Below are 20212 nucleotides of genomic sequence, written 5' to 3' on the forward strand. Positions count from 1 at the left end.
TGCTAGCCTATGTGTGTGGCTTGAAACTGGAGGCTTGGAAGGTCCTCATGCGTGGAGAAATGAAGAAAGTTCTGCAGTCAGAGAGAAAAAGAGATCATGACTAGGAGGTGAGGGCTTGGGGAACAAGAGACAGAGAGAAACCTTTGTCCTGGTTGTTGTCCCTGGATCTTTTCTCATAATTCTCCATGCCTGTGAATTCTATCTAGATGGCCTTTGAGGTGGATATTTGCCATTTTCCCACTACTCATTTCATATTCTTCTTATCCTCTGCCAGCATGAAGTCTGGGCAGATTTGAGTCCTCAGTGGTCTTTACTGGATTGCCAGTTTTCCAATGACAGGACTATTGGGCAAGAGTTGTAAGGGGCATTTCAGTGAATCACCTGGGTTCTGGACCTAGCCCTTCGTGCCTCCATTGTATAGCAGCAATTCAAGACCAACCTTCTCCATCTAGTAGTGACCCTTTTCCCTTCCTTTTGGTTCATTGGCAGAAGGAACCCCAAAGGGTCATGGGGCAGTCTCAGCTTCCAATTCATTGGAATCATGATCTTTTTTCCTGGTGTATGCATTTCTCTCTTGGGCACTTCGACTTCCTAAAGGACTGAGGCCAAGGTCACAGGGATGTGAAGTAAAAACTTCTAAAGTGGATTATTATTGTAATAGGGAGATGTGGCACTCCCATCTCTACTCCTTGGTTCCCAAACCCATGCATTCTGGCATGGAGGAGATGGCACCATAAATTGGCCTCTGGTTAAGGTATATAAAACATCCTGTAGGACAACACCCGAACTTCATGGGATGTCATCTCCAATGGTACCGTAACTAGACTTTAGCAGGTCATTCCACCTATCAAGCCAGCTGTTTCTGGGTGATGTAACACATGGTAAGGCCTGGTAAGTCTGTGGGCATGAATCCATCATCCATTTCCTTTATCAAAAAACCGTATCTCCCTTTCAAAGTGATATTGTGTGGTATTCTGAGGTGATGGATAAGGCCATCCAGAAGTCCACAAATGAGGGTGCTGTCAGAAGCCCCGAGTTCCGCTAAGGTCAACCCATACCCAAAATATGTGTATCTCCCATGAAGGCAAAGCACAGTACCCTCCACAATGGAAAGGGTCCGGTATCATCAACCTGCCACCAAGTGGCTGGCAGGTTTCCCAGGGGAATGTGTCACATTAGGGGCTCCATACTCTTACCTGCCATGTGACTCCAGATGAGGGACTCCTTCAAAGCCACCATTGAGGCCTTCTGGTTCTCTGTGCCTGTTTTAATTTTATGCTCAGAGTTTTCTTTTTCTTTTTCCCTAAATATGCTCACAAGGGCTGCAAGTAGCCAGGTGACTCCAGAGGCTTTAGAATCAATGTTGTCATAGTGACTTAAGTGCCACAGACATGTGATCTTCCAATGCCTTGCCTTCTACCTGCATTTCATTCCTTGTTGCCACAGGTGATAATCTGAATAATTGTGACGACACTGCACACCACAGATCACTGTCCCACTCACCCCTGGAAAAGGTTATGCATGCACTCCTTGAATATGACCAAACCAATCCCAAAATCCAATTTTTCAAGCTTTTTATTTTAAAATTATTATAGATTCACAGGAGGTTGCAAAGAAATGTACAGGGATGTCCCATGCACCCTTCCATCATTCTCTCCCAATGTTAACACCTAATACAGCTATAGTACAATTTCCAAATGGACAAATGGCATTGGTACAATCTACAAGGCTTTTTTAGATTTCACTAGTTATGCATGCACTCATTTGTGTATAGTCCTAGGCAACTTTATGCATAGCCTTGTGTAACCACTTCTATGATCAAGATCCTCAATTGTACTATCACAAGACTCCTTATAGTCATTCCCAGCCTCTTCCCCATTCCTAATCCCTGGCAATCATTAATCAGTCTTCCATCTCTATAATTATATTTCACAAATACTACATAAATGGAATCAAGTAGTATGCATCTTTTGGAATTTCACACTTTTTTTTCACCAAGCATAGAATACTTTCCTTGGCATTCTTCCAAACTGTATGCATCAATAGATTGTTCCTCCTAATTGCTCAACAGTATTCCATGGGCCACTGTTTAACCCTTTGCCCAATGAAGGACATATGGCTATTATGAAATAAAGTGGCTATTATGAAATAAAGCTGCTATGGACATTTGGGTACAAATTTCTGATTTTATAAAAATAAGTTTTCATTTCTCTGGGATAAATGTCCAAGAGTGCAATGCTGGGTGATATGGTAAATCCATTTTTTGTTTTGAAAGGAACTGTCAACTATCATCCAGTGCCGTTTTACATTCCCATCAGCAATGAACAAGTGATCTAGTCTCTCTGCATCTTTGTCAGCATTTGGCGTTAACACTGTTTTTCATTTTAGCCATTCTGATGTGCAGATATTTCATTGTGGTTTCAATTTGCATTTCTCTAACAGCTAATGAGTTGAGCATCTTTTCATGCATTTGTCATCTCTAAATTCTCTCTGGTAAACTATCTCACACCTTCTGCTGATTTTCTAATTGGATTTTTTTTAAGTTTCAAGGGTCTTTTATATATTCTAGTCAGAAGACCTTTATTGGACATGTGACTTGCAAATATTTTCTCCTGGTCTGTAATTTGTCTTTTCATCCTTTTAACCAGGTCTCCCACAAAGCAAGTTTTAATTTTGATGAGATCCAATTGACCCATTTTTTTTTTCTTATGGGCTGTGCTTTGTGTCATCTAAGAACTCTTTGCCTTGTGCTCGATCTTAGAATTTTCCCTTATGCTCTTTTTCTTAGAAAGTTTTATAGTTTTTCATTTAAATCCATGATCCACTGGGATTTTTTTGTGTGTAAAATGTGAGGTTCAGGTTGCAGTTCATTTGCTTTACTGATGGGTATCCAATTGCTCTAGCACCATTTATTGAAAAGGCTACTCCTCCAATGTATTGCCTTTGCTCCTTTGTAAGGATTAATTAGGTGTATTTGTGTTGATCTATTTCTGGGTTTTCTATTCTGTTCCACAGATCTATGTACACTTCGCTCTGCCAGTCCCACACCACCTTGATTACCACAGCTATGTAGTAAACCTTAAGACCGAGAAACAATTCTTCCTAATTTAGTCTTCTTTCTCAAAATTGTTCCCTTTCCATATAAACTTGAGACTATAAGCTTGCCTGTCTACAAAAAACATTGCTGGGATTTGATAGGAATTGCATTAAACAATTTAGGGAGGACTGACAAACTTTACAATGTTTTTTTAATCCACGAACATGTCATGTCTCTCCATTTATTTAGGTTTTCTTTGATTCCTTTCATCATCATTTTATAATTTTCATCATACAGATCCTACACATTTTGGTACATTCATACCTAAGTATCTAATTTCCTTTGGAGCAACTGTAAATGGTATTGCATTTTAAATTTTGGTTTTTTCATTGTCAGTATAGCGAAAATGCAATTGATGTGTGCCTCATTTCTTTTCCTTTTCTGATTGAAGTGGCTAAAACTTTCAGTATTATGTTGAATAGCAATGGTGAGAATGGACATCCCTTCCTTGCCCCTTATGTTAGAGACCTACATTTTAGAAAAGCAAATCCTTCCATCTCCAAGGTTTAGGGTCTGCCTGGAATATAAAGATGCTGGTGAATATGCTAACCAATTAACTCCAGTTTATGCTGAATTTACCCACCATCTTTAATTGTATTGTTTAGTCTACTGTCATTTAATAAAATTACTTATATAGGTGGGTACAAGCCTACCATCTTTCTATTTGTCCCCTTTCCTTTATTTCTCCTTTGCTTCCTTTTTGTTAAGACTAATTTTTAGTATTCCTCTACAACTTTTAACTATACCAATTTTTACTACTGTTTTTAGTGGGAGATTACATTTACCCTTAATTTATTACAGTCTACCTTTTTATAATACTTCACAAACAATGTAAAAACGTTCAAGTGTAATTCCACTTTACCCTCTAACGCCCTCCCTTTAACAGTCCTATATTTTATTTCTTTATATTGGTGGATTCTGGGTATCTATACCACTCAGCTAACATTTAGCACAAGCTAAGTTGTCAAGGATCTTTTCGGGCTCATGTTCTCATGGAAGACCTTTAAAAGGACAAAAACATAAACACATATATACAAATATCCACACATTTTTACACATTTGGCATCTACCTCAAAAGCCTACATGGTTTACTGATGAAAATTTGTAGATGTCAAAGCATAATAAAGTGGGAAGGAGTCAAACATATAGCACCCTTTTTCATGGACTCTGTGGTACAGAATATAACATTACTGTTTTCCCATCTTTCTTTTTAAATCTTTGAAAGTGTCCTATAAATATGACACCTTTAAAAAAAAAAACTATGGTTTTATAAAAAAAATACTTCCCTCAGCTCATGGAATTTATTATAATTTGAGAAGTTCTGATGTCAGTGTCTAGAAAGTCCCACCTCCTCGAATTACATAGGATTCTGATTATTTCCTGGCTCTCCTCTAGCTTCAACCTCAGTTCTGTCATCACTGGTTGCCCTGTAGATTAGTGATCATTAAGACACAAGGTATTAAAATCTCATTACCCATGGATATGAATATATACATGTATCTGGTTATATTTTTAAAAAAGAATATATTACAAAATTAAGAACGAAAGGTTACCTATACGAGGGAGGGAGGCAATAGGAGAGGGAGAGAAGCTAGACTTCTTTGCGTATATCTTGTTTTATAGATTTGACTTCAGAACCATATAAAATGTTTTATATAACACAAAATTAAATTTTAAAAAAGTAATCCCTAAAAATCAATATAAAAAAACAAATGGACCCTAATGTGAATCCAGATGGCAGCATAACTTCTAATAGAACTATTCCAAGTGACTTGAAAACCCTATAATTCATATGTATAGCTCTACTGGGATAAACCCTAAGGACAAAACAAAAGAAAAACCATTTTCAATAATCACACCTTGGTTGTGGTCTTGATATTATTATTCTGACAGTGTTGTGTGTAATGTGAGTTAAATTAAGCAACTTAGTGACAGTTTAAGTCTATCATCCTGGTGTCCTTGCACACCCCTAGAAGTGCACACTGTTCATTAGAGAAATGCCTGATTTTGGCTCTGGGGCAGAAAGTTACAAGAAAAGCCAGGAGTATCTTGACATTTCAGATAGCAAGGAAGCTATGAAAACTACTAGTGTCAAATCAAATGAACTCAGGAGTCAAATCAAATGAACATAGGTGGGACAAAGTGAGCATCAATAAAGCTATTACTGCAAAAGTGTGAAACATCAAATATATGAAAATTCATGAGTTTATATTACTGTTTAAAAAAAAACCAAACTGATCACAGGTAGACAATGCCAAAAAAACAGGTTATATTGGAAAAAACTGGTAAATAAAGAATAAGCATCAAATATTTATGCCTTTATACTCATCAAATAACATGTGAGGAGAAGTTCCTCTTTTATGAAAGCATTCCAGCTAATACAGGAAGAAGAAAAAAAAAAATTCAAATACCACCATTTTGTAATCCTTCATGAATAAACAGATGTAGACTTTAAACATCAACAGCTACTAAAATCTAAAAGAAAGCAGACATTGTGTCTCCTGAATAGGACCTAGCTCACATTACCACCTACGAAGAGTGTTGTCAAAGGGAAAACAAACAAACAAAAAAACCCAAACCTGATCAAGTGTCTATATTTAACTACCAATTTATAAGACAGACACAGGATAGAAGAACATGTTAAAACTATACTACAGATGGAAGAAGATGGCAGCATAGAGAGGAGTGAAAGCTAGTTTGTCCCCCTGGAACAATGAATAAACAAACAGAACAACTAGTAAATAATCTGGAATAACTGCTGGGGACAAAGGTGACCGTCCACTCATCATACACCAACCTGAATTGGGAGGAATGCCCGAGATCCCAGCATAAAACCTTTTTTAAGTAAAAACTGCAGATCCAAGCCAGGAGCCCCCTCCCCCCACGGCCCGAACTGCAGTCTCATGGTGCTAAGAGAGCAGCACTCTCCCAGCAAGCGAATATAGCTCAGCTGAGCTCCAACTGGGGTTTTAATTAACAAACGTGGTCTGCTTAAATATAAGATATGAATCCCCAGCAAGCAGACGCTTTTGGTGATGACTGACCTTGGAGAGCAGGAGAGTGGCTATGGACTGGCCCTGAAGGGGGCTTTCTGTCCCTTTTCAGCTTGGTGGAGAAAGCCTCAGCTATTTTCAGTTTCCAGTGTTCTGACCCAGACAAGGTGGAGATAGCACAGGCAGAGACCATTCAGATGCTAATGACCTCTCCCTAGGGGGTCTACCTTCCCTAAAAGGAAAGAGGTGAGGCCCAGCACTATTATCTGCATTCCATTCCGAACCAGACCCCAGAGCCTGGGGGAAAACAGCTACGGGCCACACCTCCTTACACCAGTCTGAAGCTACAGGCAGACAGGGGCCCCTGCTGGGCAGAAAAGCACAGTGACTTGAGGCCTCAAAGGGTGTATCAATCTTCTAAGACACCCTCAGGGAAACTGGATACTATTCCCTCCTTAAAGACTTGAGCCCGTTCTGGTCTGGGAATCTGACTGGGGTAACCAAGGAAACCAGATGCCTACACAACAGAAAACTACAACCTACACTAAGAAAAATGAAGTTATGGCCCAGTCAAAGGAACAAACTTACACTTCAACTGAGATATAGGAACTTAAAAAACTAATGCTAAACCAATTCAAAAAGTTTAGGGAAGATATGGCAAAAGAGATGAAGCATATAAAGAAAACACGGTGTACATAAGGTAGAAATCAAAAGTTCAAAAAACCAACTGCCAGAATCTACGGAAATGAAAGGCACAACACAAGAGATGAAAGACACAATGGAAACATACAACAGCAGATCTCAAGAAAACACTCAGGAACTGGAGAACAAGGCACCTGAAAGCCTCCACACAAAAGAACAGATAGAGAAAAGAACGGAAAAATATGAGCAACATCTCCGGGAATTTAGGTGTCCCAGAAGGAGAAGGGAAAACGGGTAGAAGCAATAATAGAGGAAATAATCAATAAAAATTTCCCGTCTCTTATGAAAGACATAAAATCACAGATCCAAGCAGCACAGCATACTCCAAACAGAATAGATCTGAATAGGCCTATGCCAAGACACTTAATAATCAGATTATCAAACATCAAAGATAAAGAGAGAATCCTGAAAGTAGCAAGAGAAAAGCAATCCATCACATACAAAGGAAGCTTGATAAGACTGTGGATTTCTCAATAGAAACCACAGAGGCAAGAAGGAAGTGGGGTGATATATTTAAGATATTGAAAGAGAAAAACCACCAACAAGAATCCTATATCCGGCAAAACTGTCCTTCAAATATGGGGAAAGCTTAAAATATTCTTAGACAAACACAATGACTGAGTTTTTGAACAAGATACCTACCCAACAGGAGACACTAAAAGAAGCACTGCAGACAGAAAGGAAAAGACGGGTGAGAGGTTTGGAACAGTAATTTGGGAGATAGTAGCATGGCAAAAGTACACTGAACAAAGATGACTGTGAGTATGGTTGAAAGAGGGTTAGGACCATGTGAGACACCAGAAAAAAGATGAAAGATAAAGACTGGGACTGTATAACTCAGTGAAAACCTAGGGTGCTCAATGATTTTAATAAAAGGTACAAATATTTTTACATGAGGTAAAACAAATGAATGTCAACATTGCAAGGTATTAAACAGGGTGGGATTGGGGGGAAAATATAATCAATGCAAACTAGAGACTATAATTTAAAAGAAACATTGTATTATGCTTCCTTTAATGTAACAAAGGCAATATACCAAAGCTAAATGCATCTGGGGGAGGGGACGGAATAGGGGAAGGGTATGGAACTCCTGGCATTGGTGATGTCGTCTTTCTTCTACTTTAAGCTAATGCTTTCTTTTTTTCTTTTTAATCTTCATTTTATTGAGATACATTCACATACCATGCAGTCATACAAAACAAATCGTACATTCGATTGTTCACAGTACCACCACAGAGCTGTACATTCATCACCTAAATCAATCCCTGACACCTTCATTAGCACACACACAAAAATAATAATAATAATAATTAAAGTGAAAAAGAGCAATTGAAGTAAAAAAGAACACTGGGTACCTTTGTATGTTTGTTTGTTTCTTTCCTTCCCCTATTTTTCTACTCATCCATCCATAAACTAGACAAACGGGAGTGTGGTCCTTATGGTTTTCCCAATCCCATTGTCACTCCTCATAAGCTACATTTTTATATAATTGTCTTCGAGATTCATGGGTTCTGGGTTGTAGTTTGATAGTTTCAGGTATCCACCACCAGCTACCCCAATTCTTTAGAACATAAAAAGGGTTGTCTAAATTGTGCATAAGAGTGCCCACCAGAGTGACCTCTCGGCTCCTTTTGGAATCTCTCTGCTACTACAGCTTATTTCATTTCCTTTCTCATCCCCCTTTTGGTCAAGAAGATGTTCTCCGTCCCATGATGCCAGGTCTACATTCCTCCCTGGGAGTTATATTCCACGTTGCCAGGGAGATTCACTCCCCTGGGTGTCTGATCCCACGTAGAGGGGAGGGCACTGATTTCACCTTTCAAGTTGGCTTAGCTAGAGAGACAGGGCCACATCTGAGCAACAAAGAGGCATTCGGGAGGAGGCTCTTAGGCACAAATATAGGGAGGCCTAGCCTCTCCTTTGCAGCAACCATCTTCCCAAGGGTAAAACCTACAGTAGAGGGCTCAACCCATCAAACCACTAGTTCCCTATGTCTGTGGTCATGTTAGCAACCATTGAGGTGGGGTAGGCGAATACCCCTGCATTCTCCACAGGCACCTCAAGGGGGCACTACATATGTTTTTCCTGTTTTTTGTTGTTGTTCTTGTTGTTGTTTTAACCAGTTCTTCCTTTTTAAATCAACTGTATGGAAAAAAAAATTAAAAACAAAACAAAACAAAAACAAAAAAGAAAAACATACAGTAAAAGAACATTTCAAAGAGACCATAACAAGGGAGTAAGAAAAAGACAACTAACCTAAGATAACTGCTTACTTCCAACCTGTTCCTACTTTACCCCAAGGAAGTTACATAATATAGCAACATTTCTGTGAACTTGCGCCTACTATATCCATCAGAAATTAACAGACCATAGTCATTCCTGGGCATCCCCAGAACGTTAAACAGCATATCTGTTCTTGGATTACTGTTCCCCCTTCCTTAATTGCTCTCTATTGCTAGTTCCCCTACATTCTACATTATAAACCATTTGTTTTACATTTTTCAAAGTTCACATTAGTGGTAGCATGTAATATTTCTCTTTTTGTGCCTGGCTTATTTCGCTCAGCATTATGTCTTCAAGGTTCATCCATGTTGTCATATGTTTCACAAGGTCGTTCCTTCTTACTGCCGTGTAGTATTCCATCGTGTGTATATACCACATTTTATTTATCCACTCATCTGTTGAAGGACATTTGGGTTGTTTCCATCTCTTGGCAATTGTGAATAATGCTGCTATGAACATTGGCGTGCAGATATCTGTTCGTGTCACTGCTTTCCGATCTTCCGGGTATATACCGAGAAGTGCAATCGCTGGATCGAATGGTAACTCTATATCTAGTTTTCTAAGGAACTGCCAGACCGACTTCCAGAGTGGCTGAACCATTATACAGTCCCACCAACAATGAATAAGAGTTCCAATTTCTCCACATCCCCTCCAGCATTTGTAGTTTCCTGTTTGTTTAATGGCAGCCATTCTAACCGGTGTTAGATGGTATCTCATTGTGGTCTTGATTTGCATCTCTCTAATAGCTAGTGAAGCTGAACATTTTTTCATGTGTTTCTTGGCCATTTGTATTTCCTCTTCAGAGAACTGTCTTTTCATATCTTTTGCCATTTTATAATTGGGCTGTCTGTACTACTGTCATTGAGTTGTAGGATTTCTTTATATATGCAAGATATCAGTCTTTTGTCACATACATGGTTTCCAAAATTTTTTTCCCATTGAGTTGGCTGCCTCTTCAACTTTTTGAGAAATTCCTTTGAGGTGCAGAAACTTCTAAGCTTGAGGAGTTCCCATTTATCTATTTTTTCTTTTGTTGCTTGTGCTTTGGGTGTAAAGTCTAGGAAGTGGCCGCCTAATACAAGGTCTTGAAGATGTTTTCCTACATTATCTTCTAGGAGTTTTATGGTACTTTCTTTTATATTGAGATCTTTGGTCCATTTTGAGTTAATTTTTGTGTAGGGTGTGAGGTAGGGGTCCTCTTTCATTCTTTTGGATATGGATAGCCAACTCTCCCAGCCCCATTTGTTGAATAGACCATTATGACTCAGTTCAGTGACTTTGGGGGCCTTATCAAAGATTAGTCGGCCATAGATATGAGGGTCTATCTCTGAATTCTCAATTCGATTCCATTGATCTATATGTCTATCTTTGTGCCGGTACCATGCTGTTTTGACAACTGTGGCTTTATGATCAGCTTCAAAGTCAGGGAGTGTAAGTTCTCCCACTTCGTTTTTCTTTTTTAGAGTGTCTTTAGCAATTCGAGGCATCTTTCCTTTCCAAATAAATTTGATAACTAGCTTTTCCAAGTCTGCAAAGTAGGTTGTTGGAATTTTGATTGGGATTGCATTGAATCTGTAGATGAGTTTGGGTAGAATTGACATCTTAATGACATTTAGCCTTCCTATCCATGAACATGGAATATTTTTCCATCTTTTAAGGTCCCCTTCTATTTCCTTTAGTAGAGTTACGTAGTTTTCTTTGTATAGGTCTTTTACATCTTTGGTTAAGTTTATTCCTAGGTACTTGATTTTTTTAGTTGCTATTGAAAATGGTATCTTTTTCTTGAGTGTCTCTTCAGTTTGTTCATTTCTAGCATATAGAAACATTACTGACTTATGTGCATTAATCTTGTATCCTGCTACTTTGCTAAATTTGTTTATTAGCTCTAGTAGCTGTATCGTCGATTTCTCAGGGTTTTCCAGATATAAGATCATATCATCTGCAAACAATGACAGTTTTACTTCATCTTTTTCAATTTGGATGCCTTTTATTTCTTTGTCTTGCCAGATTGCCCTGGCTAGCACTTCCAGCACAATGCTGAATAACAGTGGTGACAGCGGGCATCCTTGTCTTGTTCCTGATCTTAGAGGGAAGGCTTCAGTCTCTCACCATTGAGTACTATGCTGGCTGTGGGTTTTTCATATATGCTCTTTATCATATTGAGGAAGTTTCCTTCAATTCCTACCTTTTGAAGTGTTTTTATCAAAAACGGATGTTGGATTTTGTCAAATGCTTTTTCAGCATCTATTGAGATGATCATTTGATTTTTCCCTTTTGAATTTTTAATGTGTTGTAATACGTTGATTGATTTTCTTATGTTGAACCATCCTTGCATGCCTGGAATGAACCCCACTTGGTCATGGTGTATGATTTTTTTAATGTCTCTTTGGATTCGATTTGCAAGTATTTTGTTGAGGATTTTTGCATCTATATTCATTAGGGAGATCGGCCAGTAGTTTTCCTTTTTTGTAGCATCTTTGCCTGGTTTTGGTATTAGATTGATGTTAGCTTCATAAAATGAGTTAGGTAGTGTTCCATTTTCTTCAATGTTTTGAAAGAGTTTGAGTAAGACTGGTGTCAGTTCTTTCTGGAAAGTTTGGTAGAATTCCCCTGTGAAGCCATCTGGCCCTGGGCATTTATTTGTGGGAAGATTTTTGATGACTGATTGGATCTCTTTGCTTGTGATGGGTTGATTGAGGTCTTCTATTTCTTCTCTGGTCAGTCTAGGTTGTTCATATGTTTCCAGGAAATTGTCCATTTCCTCTACATTAACCAGTTTGTTGCCATACAGTTGTTCATAGTATCCTCTTATAATTTTTTTAATTTCTTCAGGATCTGCAGTTATGTCACCTTTTTCATTCATTATTTTGTTTATATGGGTCTTCTCTCTTTTTGATTTTGTCAGTCTAGCTAGGGGCTTGTCAATCTTGTTGATCTTCTCAAAGAACCAACTTTTGGTGATATTTATCCTCTCTATTGTTTTTTTGTTCTCTATGTCATTTATTTCTGCTTTAATCCTTGTTATTTCTTTTCTTCTACTTGGTTTAGGATTGGTTTGCTGTTCATTTTCTAGCTTCTTCAGTTGATCCATTAGTTCTTTGATTTTGGCTCTTTCTTCCTTTTTAATATATGTGTTTAGTGCTAAAAATTTCCCCTTAGCACTGCTTTTGCTGCATCCCATAGGTTTTGGTATGTTGTGTTCTCATTTTCATTCGTCTCTATATATTTAGCAATTTCTCTTGCTATTTCTTCTTTAACCCACTGATTGTTTAGGAGTGTGTTGTTTAACCTCCAAGTATTTGTGAATTTTCTAAATTCCTGATGGTTACTGACTTCTAATTGTATTCCATTGTGGTCAGAGAATGTGCTTTGAATAATTTCAATCTTTTTAAATTTACTGAGGCTTGTTTTATGTCCCAGCATATGATCTATTCTGGAGAAAGTTCCGTGAGCACTAGAAAAGTATGTGTATCCTGGTGATTTGGGATGTAATGTCCTGTGTATGTCTGTTAAATCTAATTCATTTATCAGATTGTTTAGGTTTTCAATTTCCTTATTGGTCTTCTGTCTGGTTGATCTATCTATAGGAGAGAGTGATGTGTTGAAGTCTCCCACAATTATTGTGGAAACATCAATTGCTTCCTTTAGTTTTGCCAGTGCTTCTCTCATGGATTTTGTGGCACCTTGATTGGGTGCATAGACATTTATGATTGTTATTTCTTCTTGTTGAATTGCCCTTTTTATTAGTATGTAGTGGCCTTCTTTGTCTCTCAAAACATCCCTGCATTTAAAGTCTATTTTATCTGAGATTAATATTGCTACACCTGCTTTCTTTTGGCTGTAGCTTGCATGAAATATTTTTTTCCATCCTTTCACTTTCAATTTCTTTGTGTCCCTGTGTCTAAGATGAGTCTCTTGTATGCAACATATTGATGGCTCATTTTTTTTTATCCATTCTGCGAATCTGTATCTTTTAATTGTGGAGTTTAATCCATTTACATTCAATGTTATAACCGTGAAGGCATTTCTTGAATCAGCCATCTTATCCTTTGGTTTATGTTTGTCATATATATTTTTCCCCTCTATTAATATCCTTTATTGTACCCATACTGAATATCTTTAGTACTGAACCTTTCTCCAGATCTCTCTGTTCTTTCTTTGTTTCTCTGTCTGTAGGGCTCCCTTTAGTATCTCCAGTAGGGCAGGTCTCTTGTTAGCAAATTCTCTCAGCATTTGTTTGTCTGTGAAAAATTTAAGCTCTCCCTCAAATTTGAAGGAGAGCTTTGCTGGATAAAGTATTCTTGGTTGGAAATTTTTCTCACTCAGAATTTTAAATATATCGTGCCACTGCCTTCTGGCCTCCATGGTGGCTGCTGAGTAGTCACTACTTAGTCTTATGCTGTTTCCTTTGTATGTGGTGAATTGCTTTTCTCTTGCTGCTTTCAGAACTTGCTCCTTCTCTTCCGTGTTTGACAGTGTGATCAGAATATGTCTCGGAGTGGGTTTATTTGGATTTATTCTATTTGGAGTTCACTGAGCATTTATGATTTGTGTATTTATGTTGCTTAGAAGATTTGGGAAGTTTTCCCCAACAATTTCTTTGAATACTCTTCCTAGACCTTTACCCTTTTCTTCCCCTTCTGGAACACCAATCAGTCTTATATTAGGACATTTTATATTATCTATCATATCCCTGAGGTCCGTTTCGATTTTTTCAATTTTTTTCCCCATTCTTTCTTTTATGCTTTCATTTTCCATTCTGTCATCTTCCAGGTCACTGATTCGTTGTTCAGCTTCCTCTAGTCTTGTACTATGAGGGTCCAGAATCTTTTTAATTTGGTCAACAGTTTAATTTCCATAAGATCATCTATTTTTTTATTTAGTCTTGCAATGTCTTCTTTATGCTCTTCTAAGGTCTTCTTGATATCCTTTGTATTCTGTACTATGGTCTCATTGTTCATCTTTAGTTCTTTGAGTAGCTGCTCTAGGTGCTGTGTCTCTTCTTATCTTTTGATTTGGGTGCTTGGGCTTGGGTTATCCATATCGTCTGTTTTTTTCATATGCTTTATAATTTTCTGTTGTTTTTGGCCTCTTGGCATTTGCTGAACTTGATAGGGTTCTTTTAGGATGTGTAGACCAATTGAAGTTCCTGTCTCTAATTTATCAGATCTACCGCTTCGTGGAGTACACTTTCTCTAACTAACCAGCAGGTGGCGTCCACGAGCCACCTGTTCTCCACAAGCCAGTTCTCCCCTGCTTTGCATTTTTGGTGAGTGGGGGAGTGAGTCTTGTGGGGCCCAATTGGTGTACCAAGCTTGCGTGCGTAGTTGGTGTTGCCCACCCTGTATATGGGGCGTGTTTCTGGGCAGTCAAGGAGGGGGGGTAGCTCTAACAATCAAATCTCCCTGGTGATCCTGGAGTTTTAAAGCTGCTGCAATAGTCTAATCCTTCAGTTCAGTCCTGCCACAGTTTGTCTCTGCCACTGACCCACAAGTCCTTGGTATTGGCGTATGGCTCCTGAGACTTGTAAGTGGGTCCCTCTTCCAGGCCGTGCACCCCCTGGTCCTCTGTTGAGGGATGACTGTGCTATGTCACAGGTGAGTGCCGTCCCCCCAGGGCGGTTCTGGGCTGCTGGGCTGTGTAGGGAGGCTCCCAGTCTGCTGAAATGATGGCTGAATGGGGCTTTGTTAATTCACACTGCTCCACCTTCCCAACTCTGGGACAATCAGCTGAGGTTGCAGGGAAGGCTAATGTCCACGCCCAGTTTTGTGGAGTGTGCCTGTTATTTGAAGCACTTCCATCACACTGGGTTGTCTGGGGCAGTTCTGGGCTATGGGGCTGGCGATGGGCAGGAGTGTTTCCTGTCCACCAGGATGATGGCTGTGAGCGGACACCCCCCTTTTCTTGGGAAGTTGTGGTGTTTAGTGAAATTTCTCAGCCACTGGATTATTGCCTTTTCTCTCAGAGCTCTCTTAGTTCTGCTCTTGTCTTGACCTGCCCAAATTGGAAGTCTTTGAAGCTTTCTGTATTGAGCTTCTTAGAGTAATTGCTTTACAAAAAGAAAAAAGGATTAAGGGAGGGAAAAAAAAAAAAAAAAAGGGCCCTCCTCACAGATCTAATGGGTTATTGAAATGCTAAGAGACAAAGCAATTAGGGCCATTAAGGAAAGGTCCACAGGGCAGAGAGATCAGCTTTTCTTCGGGATTTGCATATGAGCCTGAGGGTCTGAGCTCTGCCCTTCCCATTTCTGTGTTCACCAGAACTCCCAAAATCCTCCGCTTTTATTTTGGAGTTTTTCGTGCTGTTTTTTTCTATGTCTGTCTCCTCTCTGCTGGGCTGGCTGCTCTCAGATTCTCTGGTGTCTGGTCTCAGTCTATCTATGGTTGGAGTTTGGATCAGTAGAATGAGTTTCCGATAAGGGCTGCCACTGCAGTTCTCCCTTCTCCTTCCCGGAGCTGACGGCCCCTCCTCCCACGGGACTGGGCCTGGCAGGGAGGGGCGCGGGTCCCCTGGCCGCAAAAACTTACAGATTTCGCTGATCTCAGCAGTTCCACGTTTTCATGAGTGTTGTATGAAGTTTGCTCAAAGTCAGATTGCACTGTGGTGTCCAGTCCACACAGTTCCTGGCTTTCTACCTACTTTCCTGGAGGAGTAACTAAAACATACAGCTCACCAGTCCGCCATCTTGCCCTGCCCTCTGTCTTTCCTTTTGTTGCTTTCTAGCTGTCATGGTTTTCTCTCTCTCTCTCTTCTTTTTCTGTCTCTCTACCTTCTTTGACTCTTCCTCTTTCTTTGTGGAAGAAATGGAGATGTCCTTATTGAGATAGTGGCAATGGTGCTGAATACATAAATATGACTATACAGGGAACCAACGATTGTTTACTTAGAATGTATGGTGTGTGAACCAAACCATCTTAAAAAAAATGGGTTGATATTAAGAAACACTGAGGACACAATATTGAGTGAAATAAAACAGACACATAAAGAAAAATATTGCAAGGTCTCACTGACATGAACTAATTATAATATGTAAACTCATAGACATGAAATACAAGTTACCAGGATATAGAATGAGGCTAAAGAATGGGGAGCAGCTGCTTATTATGAGCAGAATGTTCAACTAGGGGGAACTTCAATGTTTGGAAATGGACATAGGTGATGGTAGCATGTTGTGAGACTAACAGTGCTGAATGGTGTGTGAAGGTGGTGGAAAGGGTAAGCTGAGTCACATATGTCACCAAAAGGAAAGTTGGAGGTTAAAAGATGAGAATGTATAAAACAGTGCATCTTGTGGTGGACAATGTCCGTGATTAACTGTACAAATATTAGAAATCTCTCTCATGAACTAGAACAAATGTATAACACTGTAACTAACAGTTAATAACAGAGGGGCATATAGGGAGAAAAGTATACCTATTGCAAGCTATATACTACAGTTAGTAGTATTTAACAGTCTTTCATCAACAGTAACAAATGTACTATACCAAAACCATGAATTAATAATGGGGTGTGTGTGTGTGGTCTGGGGTATGGGAGGATCTGAATTTCCTTTTTTTGTCTTTATTTCTTTTCTGGAGCAATGAAAATGTTCTTAAAATTGAAAAAAAAAATTGTGGTGATGGATACACAGCTGTATGATTGTACACTTTGGATAGCTGGATGGTATCTGAGCAATCTCAATAAAAAAATTAAACAACAACAAAAAAACTACACTACACAGCTGTGATCAATAAAATGTGGGCAATCTTACAGCAGTGCTTCTCAAGCCATTTCTGGTGCATTTTCTTTTTTTTCTTAATTTCCAATCCACTACAGACTAAAACTTCTGCAAAATACAATCAAATGAAATAACACCAAAAACTATTAAGCCCAATTTTTAAAATTAAACAGACAGACAAGCAGGCATAAAACCACTCTGACAAACCGCAATAGTTTCTGAACACTCTCAACTTCTGTACTTAAATTGTCACAAGCTGGTAACAAATATCTTAGTGGACTGGCATTGGGTCTAAAGACCATATTTTGAGCAGCACTGCTTTGGAGAATAAATGCCCTTGTTTCTTCATCAAAAAAAATTGTGTGTGAGAGAGAGAGGGAGGGAGGGAGGGACGGAGGGAATGAAAGAGGGAGAGAACCTATAGATTAAATATAATATGAAAGACCTATCAGCCAGTTGCAATGTTTGAACCTTATATGCATCCTAATTCTAAGTAAAATGTAACAAAAACCATTTATGGGACAGTTGAAAATCTGAACTGGATTTTCATTAAAATGAGAAAATTTTAAGGAGACTGGCTAAGTTAAACAGAATTATCATCTTTTAGAAATACATAATGAAACATGGGTAAAATGGTACGATGTCTGAGATTCACTTTAAAATAATGAAAGAGGAAGAAGTTATGATACATTTTATGAGTGCCCTTCAATTGATAAACTGTTGAAACTAGGTAATTAGCATAAGAGGGTAAATATTCTACTTTTAACGTGCCATATTTTCCATAAGTACAAAATATTAAATATTAAAATAAAATTTAAAGTTTTAAAAACCCGAATCCCATAATTTTTTCTCCAAAAGAATTCAAAAGGAACAGTTTTGGAGAGGCAAGTCACTGTCACATTTTGTGCCAGAAAAAGGAAGCTAAAAACTTTTATTAGAGTACTCAGGCGATAGAATTAAGACTTCCTCATGGGGGGGTTGATGCAACAAACTTTTTAAATAAAGAGGCCATGCTGAAAATAACTTTTTCTTGTTTTGATGTATAGATGATGAAATGGTAGAAGCTTACTCCAGATTATAACTCCAACCCAACGAATAAGCAGAAACTGTTATATATATATATATATATATATATATATATATATATATGATGTCCCAAGTGTGTGTGGTATGGATAAAGGAGGGAGGTGTTTCAAGGTCTTCTGAAAAAGTCAAGAACAATTCTGAAACATGCAAAAAATATATATTTATATATATTTCTAGAAAACCTCCTATCAACTTTTTTGTACTTGGAGCCCTATGATAAAAATTCTAAGCATTAAGTTCAAAAAGCAGCAGAGGAACATTATTTACTATGCATACATAAGATCTGTAACTAGGATGAAAATCACCCCTTCCACTTTGATGCTTTAGCAGTTCCTTTTGTTCTAATTTCGAATCCCAATTTAGAAAGAGAAAATACTCTTTCTCTAGATAATCAATTTGAAGAAATATGTGTGACATACTTAGGTTCTTAAGATGCAAACTCTGAGGTTGATCCACACAAGATTAAAGAATGTTGTAACTTTTCTAGTCTTAAAAAAAGCTTCAGATGCCAAGTCCAGGTAAAGGAAGATTCTTCAAAAGTATGATACTTACCCTTGACTGCGCTGCCTTAGCTTGCTGGCATCACAATCTCTAGCCTTTTAATAGTTTTCTCTCTCATTACTCATTCATCATGTAGTTTTTAATTACAGCAGACTCTTGGTACTCACAAGCCAACCCTCCTCTTCACCCTCACTCCCCTTGTTTGGGGCATGTAGTATTTTCTAATTTTTTTTCAGGCTGTTGCTAAATCTAAAACAAATGTGCAGTAAGTTTTAAGAGCAGTAACAAAAGGTTGCTGCTTTTTGTTCTTCACTCCACGTCTTGCTGATTGTGAGGAAACATCTGTGCTGTGATGGGAATACTACATCTAAAAAAATAACTTTTTCTCTCCACTCATCCTCTTTCTATTATTAATTGGTATGCTCTAAGCTCGGAAGGAATGAGAGCTCAGATAAAACAATGCAGTCAGCAGGCTTATGTCTGAAACATGGCTTACACTAAAAACTTTTAGTACAGGGCTTACCAGTACCTGCTAACAATCCCCTGAATTACTTTTTTTGTACCTTTACAACTACTTACCAACATATTAAATTATAATTCAAATGGCTTAAAAACAAACGTCGGTGAGCCATAGGAAGTGAAGGATGCTTTGTAATTTCAAGCTAATACTAAATGACTTGCTAGGTCCAAGTCCTGGCAGATATACAAGGTTTTAGTAAAAGCAGAGAAAGTATCTTCCTGACATTAAAAATACCAAGCATACTCTTACTCAAACCAATTTGGGCCAAACATGCTGTGATCTAATTTTATCCAGAAAAACTGAGAGATTTAAAAAGCTTTGACCTGTACATGGATTGGTAAAGTACAGTGAAACACTGTCATGCTATGAATTCTAGTAATACATGGAGAATTCCAAAACACCCCAAGCCAAAAGGGCTGAATAGAAGAATCTTTTCCACAATCATAGACAAGCAAAAGTATTTAATAAATCAACCACAAACACAGATGGTATTTTAAATATACAGTAGGAACATTTATTTTAACACTTCTAAAAGATATTTCTCCATGCCTGATGATTTGATATAAAAATCAAACCCATCATACTTTCCCCATCAGTCTCTCTACATCAAGGGCAATCAGAAATTTGTACAACATGAATATTTGCTTCTGAAACAAAAGGTACAAATTAAGTGATAACAAAATACACAAATCAACTGGACCCTAAATGAAATTCTAATGAATTCTTTCCCCTTTCCTCCAATCACCTAGAGCTTCTTTCTTCAGCCTCAGTCTGTTCCTTTTCCTTTCTTTGCTTGGCCATGAACTTCTGTTAAAAGCAATTTGCAATATAAAATTCTTATCAGACATTGTTTTGCTGTGTATGCACACATACCTAACGTATTTCATTGTATTTACAATTTTAAAGAACCTGGTCCTACAAAATAAAGATTAGAAACACAGTGCCTTTTTATCAACATTCCTTCTTTTCACTCATCAGTCATCCAATATTTGTGATATAGCAGGCATTGTGCTTGGGGATTCAGTGGTTGGTAAAGACCGATAATGCCCTGTACTGTGTGGAACTTACATTCTAGTGGGGAAAGAGAAACAGTAAAGGAAAACTTAGAATAAACTAATACAGATAAAATAGTTAATAAGTTAAGCTATAATTTAATAATCATTTATTTTTACAATATATTTATTTTAAATCTATTAATACTTCTACTTCATCTATTTAATCTATTCTATTAATAAAGAAGAAAGATAATTTAGGGTGGTGGTAAGCATTACTGAGTAAATATAATAAAGTAACTGACTGAGGCTGACCCTTTT

At 38.1% G+C, this 20212-nt stretch overlaps 1 protein-coding gene across 3 annotated transcripts in view; it reads right to left on the minus strand.

Annotated features, from left to right (window-relative positions):
- Positions 1-19387: 19387 nt before the first annotated feature.
- The window catches only part of ZNF638 (zinc finger protein 638), a 170173-nt gene continuing 169348 nt past the window's right edge, over positions 19388-20212 (minus strand). For all 3 annotated transcript variants that reach the window (XM_037807374.1, XM_037807373.1, XM_037807372.1), the window contains one exon: positions 19388-19706. In XM_037807374.1, the coding sequence (XP_037663302.1) occupies positions 19641-19706 (66 nt within the window). In that variant the 3' untranslated portion in view covers positions 19388-19640. The remainder of the gene's footprint in view (positions 19707-20212) is intronic.

The sequence above is a fragment of the Choloepus didactylus genome, chromosome 17 (assembly GCF_015220235.1).
Source record: "Choloepus didactylus isolate mChoDid1 chromosome 17, mChoDid1.pri, whole genome shotgun sequence".
Classification (NCBI taxonomy): Eukaryota; Metazoa; Chordata; class Mammalia; order Pilosa; family Megalonychidae; genus Choloepus; species Choloepus didactylus.